The sequence below is a fragment of the Anabas testudineus genome, chromosome 1 (assembly GCF_900324465.2).
Source record: "Anabas testudineus chromosome 1, fAnaTes1.2, whole genome shotgun sequence".
NCBI lineage: Eukaryota > Metazoa > Chordata > Actinopteri > Anabantiformes > Anabantidae > Anabas > Anabas testudineus.
Genome location: NC_046610.1, coordinates 14939819 through 14966959, shown reverse-complemented (window position 1 = coordinate 14966959; position 27141 = coordinate 14939819). Strand labels below are relative to the sequence as shown.

General features: G+C 40.6%; 2 protein-coding genes across 4 annotated transcripts; both read right to left on the bottom strand.

Moving 5' to 3' along the window:
* Positions 1–454: 454 nt before the first annotated feature.
* LOC113162260 lies at positions 455–3619 on the bottom strand. The gene is made up of 4 exons (XM_026360313.1): positions 3408–3619; positions 2097–2562; positions 1577–1713; positions 455–1343 (listed from the first exon to the last, which is right to left on the bottom strand). Exons 2-4 carry the CDS (start codon positions 2552–2554, stop codon positions 1168–1170), a joined length of 771 nt encoding a protein of 256 aa, XP_026216098.1. The 5' UTR covers positions 2555–2562; positions 3408–3619; the 3' UTR covers positions 455–1167.
* A 387-nt stretch (positions 3620–4006) lies between these two features.
* On the bottom strand, positions 4007–26121 carry rab11fip4b (RAB11 family interacting protein 4 (class II) b). 3 transcript variants are annotated; one of them, XM_026359157.1, is made up of 13 exons: positions 25702–26121; positions 16698–16948; positions 16332–16517; positions 15250–15384; positions 12940–12975; positions 12006–12105; positions 11358–11461; positions 11060–11200; positions 10244–10325; positions 9543–9680; positions 9229–9387; positions 6823–6966; positions 4007–6334 (listed from the first exon to the last, which is right to left on the bottom strand). In XM_026359157.1, exons 1-13 carry the CDS (start codon positions 25777–25779, stop codon positions 6218–6220), a joined length of 1671 nt encoding a protein of 556 aa, XP_026214942.1. In that variant the 5' UTR covers positions 25780–26121; the 3' UTR covers positions 4007–6217. The 3 variants fall into 3 exon arrangements, with proteins under 3 accessions (XP_026214942.1, XP_026214943.1, XP_026214944.1); XM_026359158.1 differs by lacking the exon at positions 25702–26121 and adding an exon at positions 24990–25013 and having other exon boundaries at positions 6218–6334; XM_026359159.1 differs by lacking the exons at positions 4007–6334; positions 6823–6966 and adding an exon at positions 6973–7497 and having other exon boundaries at positions 25702–25779.
* Positions 26122–27141: the final 1020 nt, after the last annotated feature.

Sequence of the window (27141 nt, the reverse complement as noted above, 5' to 3'; positions counted from 1 at the left end):
CATGAATGACTTAGTATTATTAGGTGGCATTAATCAACTCTGTAACAGTTGCCTGCAACTCCATTTTTAGCTGCTCTCTGAATGAAATTCCAGAGAGACAAGGGGTGTGAGCAGTATGCAAGTAAGTGCTCACATCTCCCAAGTCCTTGGGAATGAACCCACTGAACTCCCCAAGGTGCATGGAATAACTCAAGACAAAGACAAATTGTACAACAATTCTTCCATCTAGTGGCCAAAAGCTGTCACTGCCTATAAAATCTCTGACGACAACAGTCAGATTAAAACCAGGCACTGGCCGAATCTATTGGTTCATGTGCTGTTATGGGACGGAGATGAAAATCGGAGACAGGAGGTACACCCTCTGTCAGAGAGGTGATTATTGTTTGAACTAGTGGAGAAAAATATTCAGTTTCACCACAAGTTAGAAGAAAATTTGTTTTATTGCAGTTGTGAAAATTAAAGTTAATATTGAACAGGCATACAACAATTGGTTGTTATATAATCAAACCATAATTTCTTAGGCTGAATGTCTCAAATTGAAAAAGCTACTTCATCTGAACATGTTCAATTTACAAAATATAAAACTGATTTTACAGCTCAAAAGAAAAGCGTTCACATTTCAGGCATCTTCAGGCAACTTTAGATAAAAACAAATATGTCAGTTGTTGGAAGGTGAGCAAAATTATGAAGCACTGAAATCCAACAGCAAACACATGACCACTCTGGTCACACTTCGCCGGGAGAACAGCAAGGTGTGTTAACTAACTAAAATCAATTCTTAAGATCACAAAGGTCTAACAAATTAATAACTTAATATAAAACAAATATAAAATCTGAATTTAAAAAAATGAAATAAAACCTGTGATTAAAAAAACTAAATGGACTCCACCCTGTTGCTTTAGAGTTCACCTATTTGATTTTGAAGCTTTGCATAGATCCTAACCTAGAATATATTTTAAACCGAATTTCTTCTAACGTTTTAAATGTGGAAACGAAGGCAGATGCTGGTTAAACAAATATTCTAAGCATGTTATTCAAGATCCTCTAATAGATCACATGACCAGAAAATCAGTACAACAATATCAGCAAGGCTAACTAAAGAGCTAACAGTTCATATGTTACGTGAACACTGATTTTAACTATTTTTAACACAGCAGCATGTATGGCTTACTCTTCTGCATCCGCAAACTGGTCAGGCTCGGGGTTTATTCTGCAGCATAACCACTCAACAGGGTTTGGGTGGTGCACAGCAGGGCTGTAACTGGTCGTCGCTGGCAGATCCACTGTGTCCCTTTGCTTAAGGGTGAAATCCCTCAAAGCAAATTGGAGCACATCTTCTGGCCCTTGTGGAGGCAAAGAAGACATCTGTGCTTTGATCTGACTTTAATCCTCAAAATATAAATTCCATCTGTGTATATGTGTATTTCATACATGTTGTATCATCAATACAATCAAAATTAATGACACTGCTTTCAAAGCTGTTAAACGAGAATCAGTCAAAGCAGAAAATTGACAAAAATGCAACTAACTGTATATGGTATCAATGCAACACTAGGTTTCAATAGGTTTTCCTTACCATAGGGTTTGACCCCAAAACACATAGTTTCCCCGTTGGTTAGTGTGCTGTCTTGAATCTCATTTTCCCAGTTTTCTTCTTTTTGTGGTGGGAAGTACCGAAGTTTGCAGTTCTCTGGATTGACAACTTTGGTGTCTCTATAAAAGATTGATAGATCTCAACCTGATTTCAGCATCTAATAAAAATGAGACAAAGTCTGGCGTTTCCAAATTTTAAACTACTGCTTTAACACAGCACTACTGCATTGTACTACTACACCAACAGCCTGTGAACTGATACTTTGTTGGCACAAATACTCAGAAGACAACTAGGCAGTATTTCTTCTACTACGGTATAACATATCCAGTCTACAGATGTATTTTTCCACATACATTTCCATGTCCACCAATGCAATAGACTACATCATCTGATATTTCAGTCAGATAGTGAAGAGCGGACTGACAGGGTTGAGTAATTATGAATGAAGGTGCATTTTACACCGAATGATTTATTCAAAGCAGCTGCAATGTTGATAACTCACCTCTTCTTACGTCTGAATTTCTTGCTCCTCTTATTCTTCATTGCTGCTGACAGGCGGTACTCTGGTGTCATCTGGTCAGAATTATGGGAATAAGCATCCGCGTCTACAGTGGTGACCCCATTGACTGAGACATCACCTGGAATTCCTCCACCACTTGCCCTGGCAGCTGCTGAAGCATCAGTCACAGCTGAAGTCCTTCGTCCTTCATTTGGTGCTAATTTTGCATTTCTGCCCTTGTACCTATGGTTGATATAACCATTAAGCACGAGCTGTGGTTTGGTACCGGTCGGTGTGACAGCTGGTGTGCTCTCACTGGTTGAGGGGGCAGCAGCTTTGCAGCCATCGGGAGCAATAGGTCCATTAACCAAACCTGCGCCTGGGATCGGCCCATTTGCTTTACAGGTGTGGTGACGCGCCGCTCTTCTTCTACCCTCGAAGATGATGTGATTCTGGGGCATTGCGTCACCTGTAATGTACAATTTGAAGGTTTGATCTTTATACGTTTTAAAAGTCAAATCCAACTTGAATTTCTTGCATGCACAATAGATATTCTTCAAGGTACGCCTACATTTTAAATTACCTGAATTTATTTCAACCCATAAATGATTTTGAGAGCAAATTTAGAAAAGCTATTTTGGGCCTGCAGAGTCCTGCAAGTAAAAGTCTTGTTCTACTTTTTGCCATTAATATGAGTTAATGTTACATGACTTGCAGTGACAGCACTTTCTTGGCTTGGCTGGGTACGGAATTGTGCAAAAGCATGTGTGAAGAAGAAAGAAACATTTAATTTAGAAAAATACAGTCATAAAAATGACAAACTAGTGATTCAGTCAGTAATAAATTCGGTTTATGGTGCTGTGTCATTCACCTCTGGCTGTGTGGGTTTTGTAGGATTAAGTTGTAAACCATTAGCCACAAAAATCACACAGACACAAACTAAAGCCATTAAAACTCATTAACTTAACTAAGTCAGAAAGTCAGTAGAGGGAAACTGACCCCTGTTCACCACCAGGTGACAAAGTGACGTCTCATTTTTCACGCTAAAAATAATTATTGCATTAAAATTAGCTGCTAAACAGTGGGTCAGCTAACGTTAGCTAGTGTGTCATCATTACTTTAGTCAGCGCACGACTGGTGCTAAAGCTAAAGCTAAAGCTAGCAGTGAGCCACCGCCCTCGTGGAGATCTGGTGGTCATGTACACAAAATACAGCGGCTAAAGGAGACACACAGTAGGTATTTTAACACAAATTCAACTCTATGACTTGATGCTAAAAGCAAGTTAGCAGCTGGTCAATGCCGCCACCTCTTACCTGGACCGTGAGGTTAAGTGCGCCAGGCTCCAGGTGGCTCTGACCCGCGGGGAGAGAGGGAGGTGAACCACAAGGTGGGCGACACACACACATGTAGTCTGTTTGAAATCCAGGTTTAAAAGCACTGGATGAATGAAACGAGTCAAACACGACGGACCGACTCTCAGCACACACGATCATAGATTTCAGCAGTGATCCTGGGCTGCACAGGTGCTGACACATGGTCCGTTTTCTACTGCAAAGGAAACGCTAGTGTTTTAACACCAGTGAGAAAATGGGCTAATGGGCAAAGACAGGAAAGTGTCCCCCAGTCCCCAACTGAAGGAGACATCCAATGTAGTTTACTGCTTGTGTTCATTTGATGCCATAATCCTGTGTGCTTTAGTCATATGTGTCATTTCTTTTGTATCTTGTATCTAACAACATGACCTCCAAACAATCTCACTTCATATACAGGATCTCTTTGTCCCTGGTGTCCTGCAGACCCACTCCGAAAGACATCCATGCTTTAAGCTACTACTAGATAAAATGACTTTAGAAAGTATAATCTGTTACCTAAATGCAAACGAGGACGTAAACACAGATTAAAAAAACTGATGGAAATTTCATGAGACTGCCAAAGCCATTTTTATTGCCATTTACAGTGACTACAATGCACGGGATAGTCCTATAAATGCAAAAAATTTAAAGCTAAAAGAAAATAGTTTGTGACAGGTTTTACAGCTCAATGTACTGTTGTTTTGTTTTTGAAATCTAAAATGGCACGAGCAGCTAAGGAATGAAAAGATTTGTGAAGCAAAACAGGACACAAATCAGCAGGTATTGGTAAATAAGTTAATATTGCTTATTATAATGCTCACCATTTAGTTTAAGTTAGGAAGACAGTTTACAACAATATAAAAAGCCAGTTTAAAGCAAACCGAAAAGCAATGGACTTAGTTTGACTAACAAAATATTGAGAAATGCATCAAAACATACCCAATGCATTTTTTAAAAATCATTACATTGAGAAAATATTCCCAAAATGCTAATCTGGCTTGCGTACCATACAAAGATTTGTGCTATGCTGTTTTTCTAGTAGGAGCAATAACAAGTTGTTTCTTGGTAAAACTGTATAAAATAGTTTTCATAGTATCAATCTGAAAAAGAGTGAGTGGTGAGTGGCACATGAATACAAATTATCACTAAATAATTACAACATTTACAAGTCAAGAAAATATGTCAGACGTAGACAGGATGTACCATCAAAAACTGTGTAAATCTACAGTCACATCATCTGGAAAAATGTCCTCAAAAGGCACAGACAGAAGTAAAGAACCATGCTGAAGGAAACAAAGTTGTTTTTTTTTTTTGTGCAAGGAAGCAAAACTCAAGTTTTGAATAATTACATAATACATCAGATTGTAATTGTTGCCTCTCTCAAAACAACGACCCTTCTTGTTACAGTACAGAATACTGTGCACATGTGTTACAACATGTCTTAACCAGTTACAGAGATTTAAATTCAGAGAGCCACGCTGGCCACACACAGTGAAACAAGTTGTACATTCATGATATTTACAGTATCAGCTTTTCAGAGAGCCATCGACAGATCTAACTACACTCTGTGACCTGTAGGGTTCAGTGAGATTGCTAGTCCAGTCTTGTGGTTCAAAAGGTGAGACTACCATGCTCACATCCAGTTTCTGACTTGACTTCACAAGGCATAGAGAGACGATTCAATATACCATGTAACAATGGCCACTAGTCACTCTAATGTAACTCCACCGTACATGCCATACATTCATATCATTACATTTCTGTGCAACATTATTGGGACTATTCCTAGCAAGAAAAAAAAACTTTGAAATTTCTTTCTCTGCTAGTAGATAGCAGTCGTGGAAGTTACAGTTTAAAGACACTCCTTGGTTGCAGCTTCTGTGTTATTATGTGACACTCTACTCCTCGTCTGAACCAGTTAGGGGCCACTCCTCAGTGAAAGATATTCACTATTAGACTGATTGACAACGCAATAGCTTTCATAAGGCTCCTGGAAGACGTGTTCTCAGTAGAAACTGAGATAATTACCTTCAATTTACCTGCACCAACTTCACTAAAAGCCTCCTTTGCTAGCATTCATTGGTCCATCATCTGACTTCCCACACTTCATTCATTGTTGCAACTTTTCAACTCTGTTAGGCAAATTTTCTTTTCTTCCTCTAACCACCTATGCCTCCTTTCGCAGTCATCTTTTAACACGTGCTTGTCCAAATATGCCATCACATGCGTTCCTAGAGATGACCTACATGATGGGGGGAGAAAAGATGTTGCCTCTCCACAATGTACCAGACATGATCTGTCTGCAGAGAATATAGCTAATATTACATCATGATACAGTAGAACCACATTAGTTTTGTTATTTTGTTCCAGTTTTTATGCATGTCCAGTGTAGACTTTTTTCGAATGCAGAGTGCAGGATATTCCTGGGAATAGGTCACCAGTTTTGTCCTATGAGACTGAAATAGTGTCAGTAACTACAGTTCACAGCATAGGCAGAGGATAAAGACAAAACAGGATCAAGTTGAAGCTGAAAAGTCTCAGGAGTATAATGTACAGTCAGTAGGAAATCATTGGCTGAGAAAACTTCAAATTCCCGCTCTTCACTGCAAGAGCAATTCCTTTCCTGCCACAAGCAGCAGGGGGCGGTGAATGTTAAATTATATGTCCCAGTTTCCAAGACTCCTGACATTGAGTTATAGGTTCTGATCAAACAACTGGAATGATGCTATTCTCCTAGTTCGAGAACAATTCTCACTCCAGTTGAGTCACTGCTAGTTTTTGATTTCTAGGATGGAAGGGTTGTGGTCCAGGATGGACAGTATTATTTTGTCCATGTACTGTCGCAGACGTAGGTTTATCTCCTCCTGCTCCTTCAGGGCTTCCATTAACTGGAAAGAAAGAAAAATATCAACCTTATTTGTATTTGTGTATTGCACACTTTATCAATAAAGCATTGTTCCATTGTTTTGTAGTTCGGTGTTCAGCGTTAACCAAATCCTTTCCTTGCTGACAGAATGTCCATTGTTCCTATTCTCTTTGTACTGGGACTGTCTGGAAATGCTACAGGGTTAGTTTTTATGTAGGTTATTTCCATGGTAGTCGTTAGCAGACATGCATGAAATACAGAAATAGCGCTGCTCTCCATTTTATGCATATTAGATTCAAATTTACAATTGTGTAATATCTGGAACACTGCCATGCTGGGATATGTCCTAGAAATACAGTTATGATCTAACTGTTGTGTGGAAGGAACCTGTAAACTTGTTTAGAAACTCAGTACTACTTCAGAATAAACTATACTGTTCTTTATTATTTAGCCTATTTAAATCCACTGCATTCTCAACATGTATATTCTGTACATCATTCTTGATCATACCTGGTCTCTGGAGGCGTTATCTATCTCTGCAGCCAGAGACTGGGCCTTGGTCTGTGTGGCAAACAGGTTCTTAGCTTCATATAAGCTGAGGCTGAGGATCTGACCATTCAGGTCATCGTTTTGCTCTCTCAGCTTCTGGTTGTCCTAAAATACAGAATCAGGATGGGAGGTAGAGGAAAGAGAGAGAGAGAAAAAGGAATGAGAGAGAAATCTGGATTACGCAATCAGAATATTGCCACTACTCGAGAGCCTCGCTCAAACAGTATGCAAACAACACTGCTCTTAGTGTATCATCCAGCAGCAGACACAGCAACGCACATCTACTGTATACTGGCAACACCTACAGGACATAACATGGGTTATACGTGTTACAGAACAAACTGCTCCCCTGCTTTGTCTGGTGTGTTATGAAAGCTCCATGATTAAGTTGCCTTTGAGTGCTGACAAGAGGTCAGTTTGCTTTGCCCTTGCTCTATTTTTTATGATTAGTAAGGGAACTGCAGCAAAGACCCCAATTCAGCTTTGGCAGATTCACTCTACTCCATGGTGATTAGTGGTTAATCAGGAGGTCAAAGGTCACAGAAGCAATTTTACCATGAGACCAGGACGGAGCCGAGCCCCAGACAACACCAGGTGCTGGAATTCAGGGGGAAGAAAGTCCTGGGACACAAATCCCTGGACACACACATACAGACATTTACAGAGGTGCACAGGCAAGCAGAAGATAGTGAGTTTATTCTCTATGCCGAGGTTACAGGACAGCGAGAGACACTGACCTGTAAAACTGCAGCTATCACCCACATACAGTGTCCACATTATCTGTCAAGCCACAGTCAAACTACATTGTTCTGTAAGAACTAGATATAAAGAAAGACATATCTACAGATCTACAAAATGGTACAAAATCAGCATCTTGCTTGCTTGCACAGAATATAGTATGATCCAGGGGGATATGGACTTTATCACCTTACTCTCTGATAAGATGTACAGAATGTACGAATCAGCATTTCTGAAAGACTATGTATAAAAATAAAGTTACCATATAGGCCTGGTGGTTTTCAGACTTCTGCTGTATACACTAGCTTTGCTTTTTGCTTAGGAACTTGTATGTGCATATCTTATATCAACAAGTTTAAGCAGTAAAAGTTCACTTCAAAGACTGGAAAGATGATTTCTGTGTCTCAACTACTATTGCATTAAGAATACTGAAACTAAACATACTGTATTTACTCTACAGCTGGTTATCTCATAAACTGTGATGTAGCTCTATGCTACATTACATCATGTCGAGGACAATACTGCTTCAACTTCACTGATAAACTAAGATATTTTTGCCATAGACGCAATGTTTTGCTAATTTTGTCCCAGGTCCAACTAGAGTCTACAGAAAAATACAAAAGGTTTGTCTTGACTTGTGAAATTGTCACGTCACGTTCTTCTAGTAGAACATAAAATGATTTATCGTGTGAAATGGGAACTACTCCTATAAAACCAGTATAAAGTGCACTGTGGACTGGGATAACAACCTGAATATGAACCTATGGATCATCTGAGCCCATGCATCACTGTGCAGGTTCCTCTCATGAGCATCAGAACTGGTTATAACTTATAAAAACCAGCGTACATGTTGTTGTTTTTAACTGTACTAAATCACAGGGTTTTATGGAAAAACATAAGGGCTTTTGTGGTATTTAAGTGTGAAACATTTGTTTCTAAGGTAAAGGTAAAGAACAGGATGCTCAACCAAAGACAAAAGAGGGGTCTGGGTGTGGATAACTAAAATAAAAATGAGTGCTCATATACTAAGCTGATGAATATGACAATAAGTTAAACATATTTTTTTATGAATAAAGCAGGGATAAGTTGAACTTCAACTTTTTAGGAGCATTACAAAATTAGAAAATCCTGGAGACATTGGTTGAGAGTCAGAACAAGAAAATTCTTGAAATAAATTACAACAGCTGGTCACTGAAATAAATAAAAACAACTGGTTAGCATATATACTGTACTTCTTCTATAACAAATGAACCATGATTAGAAATAAGCATGGTTCATTGATACTGCTTTCAATCTGTGAGATTCTAAGCATGTACGCACTTGCACATCTTTGTCCCTCTAGCACCTTCGAGTTCATCCACATCTACATTATATTTTAAAACAGCACTTCTGGTTTATGTTTTTATGCACGACAGCCTCCAGAGAGACTAGCAGCTGAACAAACACCCATGAATTTTAGGGAGCTGTACAACAGGCGCCGTTGCTTACCACTCTATAAAATCTAAATGAAAGCATTTTATGATCATCTATCAATCTCCGTGTACACACATCCCTAAAAACCACTAGCTACAATACTTGCTGAACTGACCATGCATAGTGAAGCATTCAAGGAGAGCCTTTCATCAGTACCTGCTTGAGCCTCTTGATCTCGTGCTCTAGCTCCACCTCCCTGGTCCTGCTGTTGAAATCTGAAAGGCTTGAGGAAGAGCTGCGGCCCCGACCAGGCTTCTCTGCCTCCAGCTTGAACAGCTGCAAATGCTCCAGCTCTCGACGCAGGTCCTCTATCAGCTAGATACAAGAGAAAGGACAGATGAACAGTGTTGTATAACGTGGATGCAGTATTTTGTAGGTGTATGTGCTGGCTTGACCGCAGCGAGAGAGAAAAAGAGAGAAACAATCCACTTTGTGTGTGTGTACGCCTGATTGCACAATAATCCTCCCACCTCCTGCATGGCTTCTTTCTCCTTCTGAAACTGGAGTCTGTTCTGTTTCAGTTTGTCCATCATTTTCCTGTAGAGGTCCATCTCATCTTTCAGGCGCAGACTGGTGTCCTCCAACTTGTCTGTCATCCTCTGCTTCTCCTGAGGATGACATATGCACATCCTCATACAGTTTCAGTACAATCATACAAGGGCATATACAGTACAGTTAGTCATTGAAGAGGCATGTTGATTTACAGTATGCACACATTTCTACGCTGACAGACACTATTGTAAATGTTATCAGAGGGTATTTATTCTACATGCAAACATCAACAGTGATACATTTTCTATTTTCTGTCACACATTTGGTTATGCATTCGTGCTTTCTAAACTATTTCCAGCAATGACAACTGTCAGGTTTGGTGTGATTTACATTACATTTTACATTTACATACCATCTGAATATAGAGATGTGGCACAAGAAGCTCTCACACCTCATCCAGAAAATAAAATGACACTTCCTCATTATCTTTGTGCTTTGCACATTATTTAAAGGAACTGCCATTTTCAACACAGTGGGTGTAAGTTGACAAGTCTAGATATGAAAAGCACACACACACAGTAAACTGTAGAGTTGCTCTAGAGAGGAGCATCAGCTGAATATGTTACAGTTCACATAGAAACACGTAGAAGAAAGCAAATAGACAAAGAAAAGTAAATACCTCATCCAGTTTCTCTGTCTGTGACTTGAGCCGGCACATGTTAAGAGATATTTCACTGTTCTCCTCCTCCAGCTGCTTCACTCTAAAAACACAAAGTCTTGTATGTTAGTGTACTAGCGTACCAAGACTAGACTTAAAACTTTCCCTTTTTTAAAATGCTTATATCCATCTTTTTAAATGCTACCATTACTTGTCATTAACTTTGACTTTTCTCTCTCCTGTAGTTGTGTTTCCTACTCTTTGTCTCCCTCTCTCTGTTCTCCTCTGCAGGTATCCTCGGCCTTGGAGCTGTATATCTCTAGAGTGCAGTTACTGGCCCTACAAACCTACCCAGTGTATTTGCTGTGTGTTGTTGTTGTTGTTTTTGTTGCCTGCTGTTCTTTCCTGTCTCTTCTTTTCACTCACCCCAACCCGTCGAGGCAGATGGCCGCCCACCCTGAACCTGCTTCTGCTGCAGGTTTTTTTCCTCTAAAGGGAGTTTTCCTCTCCACTTTCGCCTAGTGCTGCTCAAATGGGGTTGTTGGGTTTTCTATTCTCTATACAGTTATATTTTGTAAGGTCTTAGACCTGAAACACTGTAAAGTGCCTTGAGATGACTTCTGTTGTGATTTGGCGTGATATAAATAAAATTGAATTGAATTGAATTGTTTACCATTTAGTTTTACGTACAAGCAGGTACAGCCAGAACATATAACAACAACTTCAATATTAAAAGAAAATCTCTGCACCATAACTTTGCGTTATTTCATCATCAGAATATAAACTAATGAATTAAAGCATTTCTATACAAATTGGACACATGTATGTGCTTCTCACCGGTTGGTCAGCAGCTCTATCTGTGTGTTTTTGTCTCTCTCCATCTTGCTATAGGCCTCTCTGTGTCGTCTTAGGCCCTCCTGCACATTTTGTTCTGCTCGTGTCTCCTGGTCCTTCAGCTGCTCCTCCAGCTCATTAACCCTGAGTTGATGAACATCACACAATAGTGTTATTTTTTCAAAAAGTGAATTATGCCAAACAGTCACAATATATCTCCAAGAATAATTCTATGGTATTCAGAATGATCTTTAATGTAGGTTGAGGGCTGATAATTTATTGGTTTGAAGATAAATATTACCTGTGTACTAGTTGTGTGTTCTCCTGCTTCAGCTTGGACTTGACCTCACTGTTCATCAGGATCTCACTCTCCAGTTCTGCCACCTTCTTCTCCAAAGAACTCACCTGAAAAAACAAACACATCTTGCTAAAAGCTCCATTTATTCTACAACTACTGAATAACTAAAATCAACAAATACACTTTGGGGTTAAAAATAATGCATGCTGTGGTTGGTGACCCAGGTGCTCCCTCGTTTCTTGTTTTCCTGTCCACTGTATCCATTAAAGCCACGATTTGGCACTGAGTAACAATACTTTCATAGTTTGACTAATTGTTCAATTTACAAAGTTTTGAGGGCTTAAACATTCATATACTGCTTTAATTTGCAGAACTGACAGGGCTCATCAGATAAATTAGCATTCTCAACGTAAGCTCCACCAGCATCCGTGAAGAGCATCTCATAAGGCTGTAACTTCAGTGCAAAAACGACAAGAAATGCTAAAGGGGAGATTTATTTAATCTTTTATGGCTTTGCTGTAGTCACACAGAATTAGCAAGACCCGTTATTGCAACTTCCCTATAAGCATTAGATTAGCGCTTAGTGAAATAAAGGTCTGCTGACACAGGACAAACAAGTGATGCACACAAAAGGACAAAACACATTCATACCTTTTCATTGAGGTCGATGTCACAGGAGTCAATGCTGTCCCGGAAAAGGTCTTCTGTGCTGCCGTTACTGCTGCTCAGGTTGCTGTTGTGAAGCAGCTGCCTGCTCAAATGCACAGAGATACAGAATTTTAAGAGGAGGCACCAGCTGAGAATAGATCCAGGTGATGCCCAGATGGCTCTGTCGTGAAGTGATGCTACTGCAAGTTCGCACACATGATGAAAGACTATAAGGAAGGAGCCAAACAGAGAAGCTGGTGCAAACGAAATTCAAATGACTACACTCTGAGGCACACAGGCTTTAGCTGCAGGTGACCCCCTTTTTGTCTTTCACTGATGGAAGAATTTCACTAAAGTGAGATTCTGCTCTACTACTAAGATAAAAAAAGGAGGGAGATGAATGACAAAAAAGAGCAAACGGAAAATAGAAAGGACAGAAGGACAGATAAAGAAAGCAATAATGTGAAGAAGTAATTGAAGCAGTGGCAGAGAGGACAGTCCAAGCAACAGGGAGAGAGAGCCAAAGCTTATATTGAACACATAAATCAGGTCTGGCTGGCCATTTTCACTTTGTCGCTATAATTCAGCTGCAGTGGATCGAAATAGGACAAAAGCCTAGATACAAAACACTTCAGCCACAACAGGCCATGGATTAGGATACACAGATGCCACTGAAGATTTTTCCGTGTGCTTGGTTACAGATTAGATTAATTTCTTCCAGACTTCTTCCTGTGTTTTCTCTCAATAACTAGTTAGTAATTAACTGGCTGTTAGAGCACAATAGTCAGGCAGGCGACTGATAAGAAAGCAGTAACTGCTTACATCACTGTGTGTGTCTATGTCAACGAATTGAGCAAACACGTGCAGCATACACAGTGTACAGCACACACACACATGAACACACGTGCACACACACGCGCACAAGTAGGTGGCCTACCTTCCAAAAGCAGTACTGGAGATTTTCCTGTTGGGGCTACAGAGGGAAACAAAAAAAGATATTTTTTGTTAAATGCCATAATAATAATAATAATAATAATAATAATAATAATAATAATAATAATAATAATAATAATAATAATAATAATAATAATAATAGCAGTTAGCTTTCGACTGTTTAGTGTGACAGATATGTTGGAAAGAGAGAGAGAGAGAAAGAATCACTGAAGGACATGTCAGTGATAATACAATTTCACTTCTGGTTCAGTAAGCAGGGGTTTCTGTCCGCTCAGCAACCGCCTCAGGGGACAAAAGCCCAAAGACTCTTTCAGCCTGATGTGTGTGTCTGTGCCCAGCACAAAAGAGACGAGTTCAAGTTTGAGTCAGAAAAAGCACAGTAGAGTTATACTGGCAGATCTTTAAAAACCCATATATTCTGGGTGAATACAAATCTCATATGTTTTACGCCCATGTGAAATAGCTTGTCTTTTATATATTTCTATTTTCTGAACTTAAGGCTTGTCTGCATATTAATTAGAGAATTATGCTGAATCCTTTATATCAAATGTAAAGTTTGTTTTATCTGCGTCTTCTATGATGTGCTACAAAACTTTCAACATCTCTGGAACCACTCATTCCACCAAAAGTTATCTGTTAATCAAAAGTTAACATAAGGAGTGGTTTCATAAATAATACAGTAGTAGGCTTAAGGAGGAATTATTGCCAAGTCCTCTGTTACATCAAATTTACTAATTTCACATATTAAAACCACTGCTTCAAAGTGAGTAATTTCATGACACTAAATAGTTATAAAAATGTTGGAGAGGCACAAGCGATACATTCACTTCTGTACAGAGTTCACCATGAATCATTTTTATCTTGTTTGACGGCCTTCTGGCAGCTCCAACCTCAGCATCCGTTTACCGATATGTTCACAATCTCTCCTCTGATCATGTCCAAACCACCTCAGTCTGGCCTCTCTGACTTTATCTCCAAAACATCTGCCATATTCTGTCCCTCTGATGTACTCATTCCTGATCCTATCCATCCTTGTATCTCCCAAAGAGAACCTCAACATCTTAAGCTCTGCTACCTCCAGCTCTGCCACGTGTCTTGTCTTCACTGTCTCTAAGCTGTACAGCATCTCTGGCTTCACCAACGTCTTGAACACCTTTCCTTTTATTCTCGCTGATACTCTTTTATCACACAACATACCTGAGACTTTTCTCCACTGGTTCCATCGTGCTTACACATCCACTCTTCACCTCTTTTCTACACTCTCCTTTGCTCTGACCCATTGACCCTCAGTACTCAAAGTCCTGCACCTTCTTTACCTCTGCTCCCTGTAGTCTCACACTCTCCACGGTGTACCTCTCTCTACTTATTTATTCATAAGGCAAAAGCATAGGTCTAATTAGGAGAGCTGTTTTGGTTTATTGAGCCATTTCTCTCCAGGGAGCAATCCTGCACAGTCAGCACAGAGTTCAAGAAACACAGAGGAAAAAATATCCCACTCCACACTTCGCACTACATTCAAAACATTGCTCTAAATTATTTAGGATTCTCAAATGACGCGTCTACATTTGTCTGTGCACGCTTGTGTTTGCAGGTACACTGTGCATCCAGTAATAGTCAGGAGGGATTATGTTTCCAATAATAGGCTCCCTATTACACTTGTTGATGAGGTAAGCTCGGGAGTGACAGCCTTATGTAACAATCAATGAGTGTTTCTGTTTGTGTGGCTACTGTGCGCGATGAGGACGTGTTTGCTCATGCATGACACAGTACAAACACTTTAACACCTCTGTAACAAATGTTACATAACTCTTAATAAATTAGACTTCGAAATGAGCCCTCAATGCTAACAGGGACCCCTGAGTCAGCCTCATCAGTCTAGTGTGAGCAGAGCAATGCATTTCAAATCCATCCACACATTTTTTTGTCTCACCTAAAAATAGCATAGTTCCTGTGATGTATAATTTAGCTGCCGTCCTTTAATACAATTAACGCTAATCAATACAAATAACACTAATTTACCAGCAGCGTGTTTTCGCTCAGAAGCTTTTGTTTATGGTATCAGGGATTGGGTACGTGTTACAGTGTATTTCATGATATGAATTCATTAATTTAAATAAAAGTGAAAACTACACTTACTGGAAATATGCGGGTGATTCGTTTTTATTTAAAAGACATTGATAATTTCGTGTTCAGAGGGAAAAGTCAGCGGTATAAAGATGGTATTAACATTTCTTGGCACTATGTATTTTGTGTAATGTTGTCCTGTGTGTATTTCTGCACATGTGAGTCCTACCTATTAGCCTTGAGGTTTTTAAGGCGAGCTTCCAGGTCATTTAGCTGGTTGACCTTTTTGTTGCACTGAGAACAGTAGACATCCATCATTTCACCGGGGTAATGCTGACGAACCTTCCGAGGAGTCTGGCCCGCGCTGTAAACACACACACACACAGAGGGAAACACAGTTTTCATCTGCCAATAAAAACACTAAAATATTTTTTTTTATTCATGAGCCCCATTATTTTCTCATAAACTGCCGTAAACTTCAAGTGTAACTTAAAACCAGTGATTTAAAGTGACCTTAAACCCACTCTGTACTGAAGTTATTTAAAGTTCTTTCCTATGCTGACTTGTCTAAGACTCAATGTAAATCTGGGCCTCATTTTGAATTTAAATCTCCACGCCAACTCCATCTGGAGAGTTTTGTCTGCTTGGTATGCGTGAAAGAAGCATGGAGCTGTACTGCCAGTCTATCAGCCGGGAGACTTAATCCCATTAGGACTTTGATGAATATTAAAGTGGCCTTAAGGGTGAGAATTCCTAAGTTACACTTCTGAGTCAAGACGCACAATAATATGAGTCAGGTAAAGATTGTGGAGCAGGCCGAGCGGAGACTCAAATCCACATCATTTAAAAAGATGAAGCTGGAGAAAAGCACAGAGAGGCTGTATCGGTACACAGTAGAGCAGTGGTTCCTAAACCCTGGTTTGTAGATTAGAGTTGGGGCACAAAACATTTGCTACTGGGCCAAGAGGAAACAACGTGATTAAGCAAGGAAGCGGAATAATAATTATTTAAATTCGCAGGCTAATCACACGAAGACTTTTTGTGTTATAATCATCTTGAGCTTTGCAGTTCTCCAAATCACTTCCTGTGACAACCCAACTCAACCCAACCCAATCAAAACAAGAGGATACTGGCTTCGAACACAGGTCGGTCATCAGTATAAGATAAAAAATATAACAACATAAAACTTTGTGCAGCACTAAAGTTTGGCATCTGTACCGATTCCAAAACTGGAATTTTATTTCAGTATCTTATTAATATCCCACACAAAAATCAATAAGAACAATGATTCTCTCCCTTTTTCTGTCTTACCTGGAGGGAACCGATGAGCCTAGATCAGAGTAACCGTTTGTACGAGTCTCGTCGTCTGGACAGGGGCTACTGGGAGTGTAGTCTGGTTCTTCCCCCTCCCCGTAGTCCTCAAACTGCTCCTCGTTCAGAGAAGCTGAGGAACGTGTTGACAGGTCAGAGGTTACTGAGATGCTAGTCTGCCCACACCTGAGGAAAAACAGGGAGTACAGTGTGTGTTTATGCACATGACTCATTATTAGTCATATTAAAACAGGATATGTTAAGGTAAAAGTAGACTTTTTTAGGTTTGGAAAATGTGTGTGCAGCCCAGAAACACGGCATCATCAAGATTTAGAGACAGTGAGTCAGAAAGAAAGCTATGCTTACTTCTCCCCTGGAAAAAACAGATCCCCTAGTGCTTCTTCCTTGTCCCCTAGTCTGATTAGCCCGTCAGATGCGTCTGATCCTGGTGTGCTTTCCACAGCGCTGTCTCTGTCTGATTCCCTGTCCTTGCCGTCGTCTCCCACCTCCTCCTCGGGCTCCTCCACTTCTCCAGGGAACAGCTGGCACTCGGGGACGGGGTCAGGATAGGCCCGTGTGCACATGATGACCGGACAAACCGGCTCCTCCTCACCACCCTGAGGAATAAATGTAACATTACAGTGAAAAAGATGGACACATATGGGAGAAACTAAAAATGTGAAGAGAATATAAATAAAACCACAAGTCACTAAAATGCCATAATTAAAGGCATTACAAAACTGAATTATAAGTTAGCCTCACTCTTCAGTACAGAATGACAAGGTTGTTTGTCTACTTTCCAGTCTTCCACTATTCCAGGGTTTTAGGACCCCTGATGGTAAAAACACTCCTCCACTTTGTCTCCAGCCTGAACCTGGGGACATTTAGCTACAGTACAACTTCACAAATCAATGTTGTTTCGAGCACTGTGGGTACTGGACAATTACATTACATTCTCTGGATTATCCATTTAGTAAATTCCTTCACAGTGGGAATGACCTTGAGTCCCCACTCATTGCCTGGAGGGTTAAAGAGGTGAAAGGGCTCTCTGCAGTGGCTCAAATCTAGCGTAATGCACCAGGACTACAACAAGGACTTATCTCAGCATGACTGAACAACTAAAACACCGCATATTGAAGGAGGGGGTAGGTCAAGATGAAGGGTAAGTTACATGTTGTGTAATAGTGGGTAACAGAAATGTGGACATGGTGAGAAATAGTCTTGGATATAGGTAAGGAAGGGAAGAATAAGGGCCGGATTTACTAAGATCTTAAATAGGAAGTTGTGCATTTCATTGAGCATTAAAATAAACATATTAAACACAAACACAGTGACAGCCACCGCAATCCCTTTCAAGCTTGATACATCACATTGCACATGCTCATTTTATATCCATTATTTGCATTATCTCCTCCTTGTATTTTGCGCGATTGGGCAAAGATGCCAGACTTTGCATATTTATAAAGGGAAAGGTACAAAATCCACAGCGCATGCTAAGTGTAGAAAAGGCTAACAAGTGAGCAGAAGAGAGGAAATGAGCAACAAAATAAAGAACAGATACAAACGAATTAGCAGTCTGATATGGGAAGAGAGTATAAGAGATGAGGAGAAAGATGCAGGAGAGGAAGAAATATACTGCAGCTTGGTCGATATCAGAATACACTTGGGACTCAGACTGTGCTCCTGGTTTATTGAGCCATTTGTCTTCAGGGTTGTTTTTAAGTGTATGTTTACAATCCACTATCTGTTCATATACAAATAATGATCATTTGTATTTCTTCATATGCCCATTTCATACTAAAAGAACCAAAGACGTGTCAGTAACACTCCCATGCACACACACTAAAGTGCACGTGAAACTAAATGATCAAAGTACCCATTTGACATAAACTAACTGAGGCTCTGCACTGCTACAATGGCCAACATGGGGTCTAAGACTGAGTCACACAGAAAAAAAGAGAAGGATAAAGGTCTCTTTTACATTCCTTAGACCCGGCTCCTCATTTCCTTGCAGCAGAAAAAGAAACACACTGTGTGGAAAGTTAAAGGCAACCCCCCTCTGTACTCTACCACAACAATTCAAAAAAACTGAACAAGCTGACCCAGTGGGCGACTCGACACCTGTTGTGCTTGTTGTGAGGAAGAGGGAGGAGGTTTTTTTTTTTTCATATTGTATGTACTGGTAGTTCACATAATGTTAGAAGCAGATAAACAACAAGACGTCTAACATGGGTGACAATGTGAAAAATACTGCTCTTGCATAGAATACCCTTATATTAAGACTAATACATTTGACTTTTTTACTTTATTGGGCGTTATGTTCTTCTGTGCTTCATGTTCTCCAGGTTAATGTGTGTCAGCGCCCTCTGACTCACTCACTCACTCACTCACTCTCCTGCAGAAACACTGAAACAACACACGCTGGGTTGCCAGTTAAATTTTGGGGGAACGGTAGCACGTGCCGTCGCTCAGTCTGATAATAAACTAAGCTTTTCTAACAGCAGTTGTGTTAGACAAAGACACTGATGGACAGTAACAACCCACAGCGTGTGTATATGTGTCTTCAGCCAAAAGCACTTTGCACTCTGATAAGAACGGTTTCGAAAAAAAAAAAGAAAAAAAAAAAGAGATATAATCGAGGGAGGAGTGCTGTGTGTTTACAGTATGCTTCTCTTTGTGCCCATCAGATGAAGAACAGCCCAGGGGCTATGACTGCCAAAACATGAGCCTACAGAGTGTTTTGAGTTGCTTGATTCCCTGAAGCAAAAAACACAGCACGTCTGCCAAACAGTGTCCGACTGCCAGCGGCTTTGAACTGAGGACACAGAGCAGCTCTCGCTTCTGTGTGTACTGTGCCTGACACCCATAAATATTTGCTTGGGCTAAATTACCTCTCTTACTGATGATTTATGAGTTTGATCTCTGAGCATCTAAAGTAATTTAGTGTTTTACGGTAAATATTTACAATACAATTATAACATGCTTTTTTACATATTAATTTAATTTTTTTAAATATCAAACTATACTAAAATCAAAGATTTTAACATTTTTAACATGAATGCTTATGATGTATTACAGTTGAACTTATATCAAATATTAAGACTTTAAGAAAAGTTTATTTTGCATTACGTTAATTGTCCCAGTTCAATCGCCTCTCTCAGAATAAAAACAACAACATGCAGATGTATATCAATAAACCGCACAGTATGCCTGTTGTTGTAATATTTTATCATTAGCTTTAGTTCAAATGAAAAAGCTAATAGATTTTCTAGTCTGATGCTGCAGGGTTTGACCTAGTTAACGTACAGACATCCTGTCATTGCTTTCCTGCTCTTTTTCCCACCCTCCCAGGTGAGGCCAGCGTCAGAGAGGGAAAAGATGAAAAAGACATAGAAGAAAATTCAGTTGCCTTTTGTGATATGAGAAATTCAGACAGAGTAATCAGACCGGTGTGTCTGTGGTCCATCTGAGTCCCATTATTTGTGCTAAAGGTATATATATGTGTAAACTAGTACGAACCTTCTCCAGGTGCTGTGTTTGAATACAAGCCCTAAACATCCTCAGTGATTGCTGAATTACCCACATCACATTCACTACATGTGATTTATTACATGTCATGTGTGCTTGAACAAGCATATGCACTCTATAAACCTTGGAAAAATACAGGTCATCCACCTGTAATATAGACACAAAGACTGTCAGCGGAGACCTTGTAGGTAGAGGAACAATTGTGTCACATGAATAGTCAGGTATGTGACAGTCTCTCAGGAAACAGTGTATCGTTTACATCCACTGAGCTCTAATAGAAGTTGAAGAAGTGAGAGGAAAATAGATGAAGGGACAAAAACTAAAGAGTCACTTTAATGTGGGCAGCGGGAGTGAGATGGACACACTACAGTATATATGTGGAGAGAAATAGATGTAAAAGAAAAATAGATAGAAAGTGTTAAAAGTGTATTTGTGTCCACTTTGGGAAAGTAACTGGGAAATTATTTTTCATTAATGAACTTATGAACTTGGCATTGACATGAGGTATGCTGAAGGTATTTGACCACTAATCACAACATGGTGACAGAGTCAGAAATGCTGACTAATGTATTTGTCCTAATGCAGGCGTTAAGCAACAGCGTGGGAGATTATAGTACAGAAAATAGTGAGATACAAGTGATGTTGCAGTTCTGCAACTACCACCACGAAACCAGTTGCTAGGGAGGTACACATACAGTGTTTCTACATTACAAAACAACATTTGTTTGTGCCAGAGACAGAATTGGAACCGAATCAGTGAGTGGGAGACAAATGTGTTTTCAGAAATGCACTGATAAGTTTAGCACAGTCCTCCTACCCATATTCACTTTTAGCTTTATTTCCTGTAGTCAAATCTATAATCCATCCAAATACACAATGCAAATTCCTCATGGACATATAAGTTATAAGGAGTCCAAAGTATTCTTAGGGAGAGGGAAAATGATACACGGGAAACTAAATGTGGCTATAGAAAGAAAAACAAGACGACATTTTGACACGTCACAGCAGAAATAGCCCAGGAGTAGTTAGCATCATTAAACACGGCTTACTTAAAAACTGTGCCAACATACTGTCTTAGATACACAGAAAACACAGAGTGACAGCAATAGGGACGTGAACTAATTACTCACTGAAAGGGCAATTAATTTGAGGTTAGTGTTTAATGCCTGTCAATAAAGACCCAAACACTTTATTAGGATGACAATAGCAACGATGTTGAGGGGTTAATGCCATCATTAAAAAGACTCTCCTACCCACCTCTCCTCACACCCTTTCAGTCTATGCTGAAGGTCGATACCATTTTAGAGCTGAAACGATCATTAGATCTGCCCTTCTGGCACAGTGGAGAATTATGTGGATGACCATGGTCTGCAAAGCCCTATCGATCTAAATATACAAAAAAAGGGGGAGATGATGGCTTTGAACTTGCCTTTCCATGATGGGGACTGGTGGAAATAAGTGTCAACCTCTTATTTCCTCAGCTGAAAATGCTGCCAGTTCAGAGACATTTCCATGCGTGTCAAATTTTGCTTCACTTCTTGCAGTTAAAAAAAAATGCGAGCTCATCTGCATTGCAAATTAGAAATGTTGTGCACTTCAGAAATATTACATTTCTTCCTTTAAAGCAATATACAAGTCTTATAAGGCTTTAAGATGTAGTTCGAGGAGGGTTCTCAGAGTACAGCTGTAATTTGAAGAAAACTAGATTAAATGAATTTTACAGCTTATATGGTTTCTAAGAGGTGTTGCCTTGTGGCACATTGGTTGTACAGCTGGCTGGGCACTAACCACACTGTTGCTAAACAGTACAGCAAAACAAATGTCGTGCAAAAGACAGAGAGGACAGGACAGAGATGGAGTGCTACACCAATGTGGTGCGAGGTTTGATGAGCAGACACATGAGCTGACATTCAGCGGATCAATCCACACTGATGGATCTTTGATTTACTGTGAGTCAGCGGGATGAGCAGAAGAGTGAAAGATGAATTGGAAAAAAGGAAAAAGACAGAGCAGTAGAGGAAGGAAAGTGTGTGTGTGTGAGAGAGAGAGAGAGAGAGAGAGAAGGGCAGCAGAAAAAAGAACAGACGTGCAGACGAAGAGCGGCACAGTGTCTCCGCTTGTGTTTGTCAGACTGAGCTAATGAGATAAGAGGTATTTCTCTGCACAGGGTTTTCCTCCATCTCTCTCTTTGTTCATTTCATCCTTTCTTGATCTCACTTTCTCTCTATTCGTCTAAGCCCTGAGCTCCTCGAGTGCTGCCACCACAAAAATATTCACCTATAAATTAAACCGTTTAATGCACCAGCTTTGACCGTCAGCATTTTGACTAGCAGAAGGTGCTGCTGCTGCTGCTGCAAACACGAGCTTCTCAAATGTGGGGATATGCGGCTTTCTGGTGTCATATATGATGTGAAACTGAAAATGAGTAGATAATGTGATGTAATGTAATGAAGGCAATCATCAGTGGCAACATGAATGTACACATATTACTTTTAAACAGTCCTCAATTGTTGAGTAATGACTACGTTCCGACCTAATGGAGTCGTTTCGTTTGCAAAATACCCCGAGGAGGCAACATAAACACGCCCCACATGTGTGAGTGTGTGCATGTATCTGCCTGCACGGCTCTGTTATTCACGTCATATGGTAAGCGATACTCTTCCTACGTATGCACACACTCACACATTACACACACAGGGGAAGTAATGATTCATATTTCACCAGCATTTTGATAAGTCAACATTGTCTGAAACTCATGTTTCGGTAGGTGACACATTTACCCAAGTGTACAGAAACACCCGAGATCCATCATTGTATGAATTTCTGAATATAGCCTCTCCTACCCCCCTCCCGTTCGTTAGTCTGTCAAAACTAAGTTAACTATCAACAATAGGACTTTCATTCACAGCTAAACTTACAATTTATATAAAAACACCACGACTCAACAGGTTTTAATCACACATTTGTTTCCACCTGAGTCCTGGGAAACAGGTAGTGGTTTGGATTACCAAGAACGCAGCATTGGACAAAGGACAATGTAGGGAGGGACAGGTGCAGCACACTGGAGTCTGTGTGCAGATATTTTCAATGAAACCACTCTCAGATACAAACAGGAAACCAAAAGAGGTGAAACAGCCTGTATGTGTGTGTTTCTGATTACCTATATCCCTTAATCTAATGAATAAAGAGCAAATGCAAATCCAAAACAAAACATAGTGTTGAAGCACAAGGGAAGTCCCAGAGGTTTGTTTTTTTTTTCCCTAAATGACTTCCTGACTTCTTCAAGAGGTGGTTTAAGGGTTAAATATCTGGATTTAGAGAACATTCAGATTCGGTTTATAGGTTTAAAACCAGATAGCGGCGACAGTTAACGTTAGTGGTTGAGAAACGAGAGCTTCTCCATGACAAATGTTTGTGTTTGTGGGTGTGTATAAAGAGGAGGCCCGTTAAACAAGGAGAACTTGAAATACATCCCGTGATTATGAGTGGTTCAAGTATCGTTTTCCACGGTTTGTGGGTGTGAATTAATGAGTAACCTGCATCTCTAACTACAAAGACACAATCACCGCAAACATGACCGGACAATTTAGCCTTAATTCATTTTATTATTGATTACGAAGCTGCACACACAGTGCTAGTTGTATCCTGCTGACGCACGACATTCGGTCAACCCTTTGCATGTGCAAATATCTGTATCAACACGTGAATGTGGATATCGAAAGAAGGCAAAATCCAGCTTTCTGTGTGCATGTTGCTGAGCCTTAAGAGAGAAAACCTAAAAGAGTAACAGATCAGCTAAATGTCTGTGTACACAAACGTTCATATGTAAACCAAACACTCTCACTGTCATACTGAAATGTAATTAAGTCAAGCTGCCACATCAAGTTGGCAGGTGTGTGTGACAAGGCTTTATTGTGTTCATAAAACCTCCATAAGCCCAAAGTTTCATCTTTAACGATAATTAATTTACGATATAAAACAGAGGAAGCAGTAAATCTTCACATTTTAGATTATGAACTCATATATTTTCTGCTAGAGCTCTGCTGATATGGTTGAATTATCATCAAGAGTAGCATAAAGTTCAGGTTCCTCACACACAGTCTTAACAGCTCTCTGTCTCGCTCAGGGTTCTCGTCCCTCAGTCAGTGTCCCCTCTGTGCCGTCAGACCCGTGTCCAGTGAAAAGAATAGAAAGCACCTCACTGTCTTTCTATAACAAAGTGCATTGTCTTTCTCTTAAGCGAATGTCAGCCCTCTTGCTGATGTGCACTGAATGGGGGCATTTCAGCGTGTCACTGGTTGCAGACACTCGGCAGGTGGTCATTCAACGGCCTCCAACGCGAAACAAGAACCGGGAGAGCTTCTGGAGATTATGAGCACAAGTTAAAGCTGCAGCACATTAAGTTGGAGGCCGAGAAGATGCGACTATATTTAGAAATTTAGTTTTTGTTTTGTCTAGACACTATTATTTGTCCTCTCTTCTTGTCCCTCTGTTGATGTGAGGAGTGTTTTACCTGCTGCAGATGAACTTCCATTCATCCAGTACAGCTCAGTAGTGCATGCTAATCTAGTTATTCAAGTCCTGGTGCACACACCGTGTGCTGGCAAAGACACTTGGCTGAATGTCAGTTTTGTTTAAGGAAACAAAGTGACAGTACTGTTCAAATTCATGCCAATATGTAGAATGGATTTAGTGAAAAACTGGTCTTTAACAAATATTTTTGGAACAATCGACAGAGAACGTGAAGCTTGGCTGAGGAGTAAATCTCATTATGTAATGTCCAGTCACAGACCAAGAGTATTCAAAACAACTAAAGAGTCTGACGTCACGTGTTGCTATTGAGATGCCCACAATACAAATAAAGCTCACCTTGCCCTTCCGCTGTTGAAGGAATGAATATTAGAAGTTACACAGAGAGGCATCCGTTGTATTGTCAACAGTCAAAAGGTCCATCATCTGTTTACTGCCAATACTTTCAACTGTCACCGATATTAGTTGTTAACTGTTAAATGATTTACTGCATCTGTTATTATCCAATACGTGAATCAAATGCCTGAATACGTGAATCAAATATAATATGAAGTTGTAGCATAGGGTGTTTGAGTCATGTGACAGTGTATTTATTTTCACCTGCAACACTTTCGTTGTTGTCAAAACAGGGTAATTTTACACTTTTCCTTGTTCATCGAACTGTGACCTGAAACATGCACATACAAACAAATAAATAATACTCCTACGTACCAATTCTATTTCCCTCAATCCTCTAATTAATAACTAGTGTGTTGTCTCTTTTCAGCTGTTCCTCAGGTCTTTTAACAGTCTGTTTATACCTGCACGTTGCATCTATATCCGTCCTGCTCCCTGCACATCTTAATTACTCTCTACCTTCCAGCTACTCTGGTCTCCAATTAATCCCATTACCATCAGAGATGCTGAACTGCAACAGAGGCAACAGAGAGGGAAGGAGAGAGACAGGGAGAGAATGATAGCAGGGGACACTGCAACAGCAGAGATGGATAAAAGGAGGGCTACAGAAGAGACGGCTCAGTGTAGTGGGACGACACAGACACCGACATCTGAGCAGCACAGACAGGCGGGCAGGCTGTGGGGCAGGGTCAACTACATTATTCCAACTCAAACTGGGGAGGTCTGTGCCCTGCTGCTGAACTGCAAGACTTCCCACAACATATATATTAAATCTCCCTCCAACTTGCCTTCGCCTCTCTTTCACTAAACCCCTCACGAGTCTCTGCTGACCACCCACCCTGTTTTGTTCTCATTCTGTCAAGTGATCTTTCATCACCCCCACATTTCCGCGGGCTGGTAAAGGCTGGTCGCTTACCCCGTCTACTAGTGAGGGGAGTCCATGGCCAGCAGTCCCCCTCTTTCCACCAGCCCAGCCCTCATGCACTGAAGTCATCCACTCGCCCTGCTCCCCAGGGCTGTTAGGCAGCTGTCTCAGCTCACGCACAGGTGTCCCCTTGGAAGGCAAGAGGACGAGGAAGCGCCCGGGTAGTCCAAAGGGTGAGCCCCTGTTGGTGCTATAGTCCAAAGAGAGGCACTGCTGGAGCGGCAGTGCTGAATGTACCGTTCACTTTAAAAACACCGCACCGGCTGCCTCAGCCTCCCTCCGTCACACACACTCACACACACACACACACACATACACATACACACTCTGCAGCTCACACTCACACACTGTCCCTGTCTCTGTGACTGCTTCGCCGGCTGACTTGCATTCACACTGTGAGAGCTCGGATCAGGCAACAGTTGTTGAATTCATGGCCCCTCCTCCCCCACCACCTTCCTCCTCCTCCTCCTCCTCCCCCACCACCTTCCTCCTCCTCCTCCTCCTCCCCCCCCCTCCCTCCTCCTTTTCCTCTGGTGGGCAGTTGCTTAGCAACTGGCTTCTGTGGGCGGGGCCAGCGAGTGTGCTGAGTGCACATTGCTGCACACCGTGCTCTCGGCTGCCGCCTACTCAGGCTATATTTGCATATGGAGCCCTGCCTGCCTCTGTGTCTATCTCTGCTGTAGAGGAGGCCAGCGGCTGTGTGGGCTGCAGGGGGGGGGGAGGGAGGTGAGTTGTGGTCGGTTAAAACTGAAACGGTTTGTCTTCAGTGATGCAGCAGATTCCACCAGATGGGTCAAAAGGAAAGGAAGTACTGGTTAGTCCCGACGGGAAGGAGGAAGAAAAGGCCAGTAAGCACTGGAGAGCAGGAGAGCTTCAGGCATTTACTGTTCACTTCACTGAACTAAACATGTGTTCAGAAACTCACTTTAAGAAGAAGAAAAAAGGAATCAAGGCTCATTTGATTTGTTTTTATATTGCATGTTAATGCTGAAACAATTAAACAAGTAATAAGCAACTATTTTTCCTAAATTCATAAATTAACATATATATATTAACAATGGAACTAAACTTTAGCTACCACAGTCGTTAGTTTACCTTTTGCAACTTTAATAACTTATTTCTGCTATTCCATTTCTTCTATGGAGAGTCTACAGATTATATTTAACTACAGTCGACCAAAGTTGACACACTTTCATCATATTTCAGACTATGAAATTGATTACACTGAAGGCATCAAACTGAATTAACACATGTGGAATTGTATACATACAAAAAGTTGAAACAATAAAATATTATATTCTAGGTCTTAAGTAGCACTTTGCCTGATATGCTTGCACATTTGGATTTTCTGATGAGCTTTAAGAGGTATCACTGAATGGTCTTCATACATTCTTGAAGAGTTCCAGAGATGTTAGATTGTTTTCATGTCAT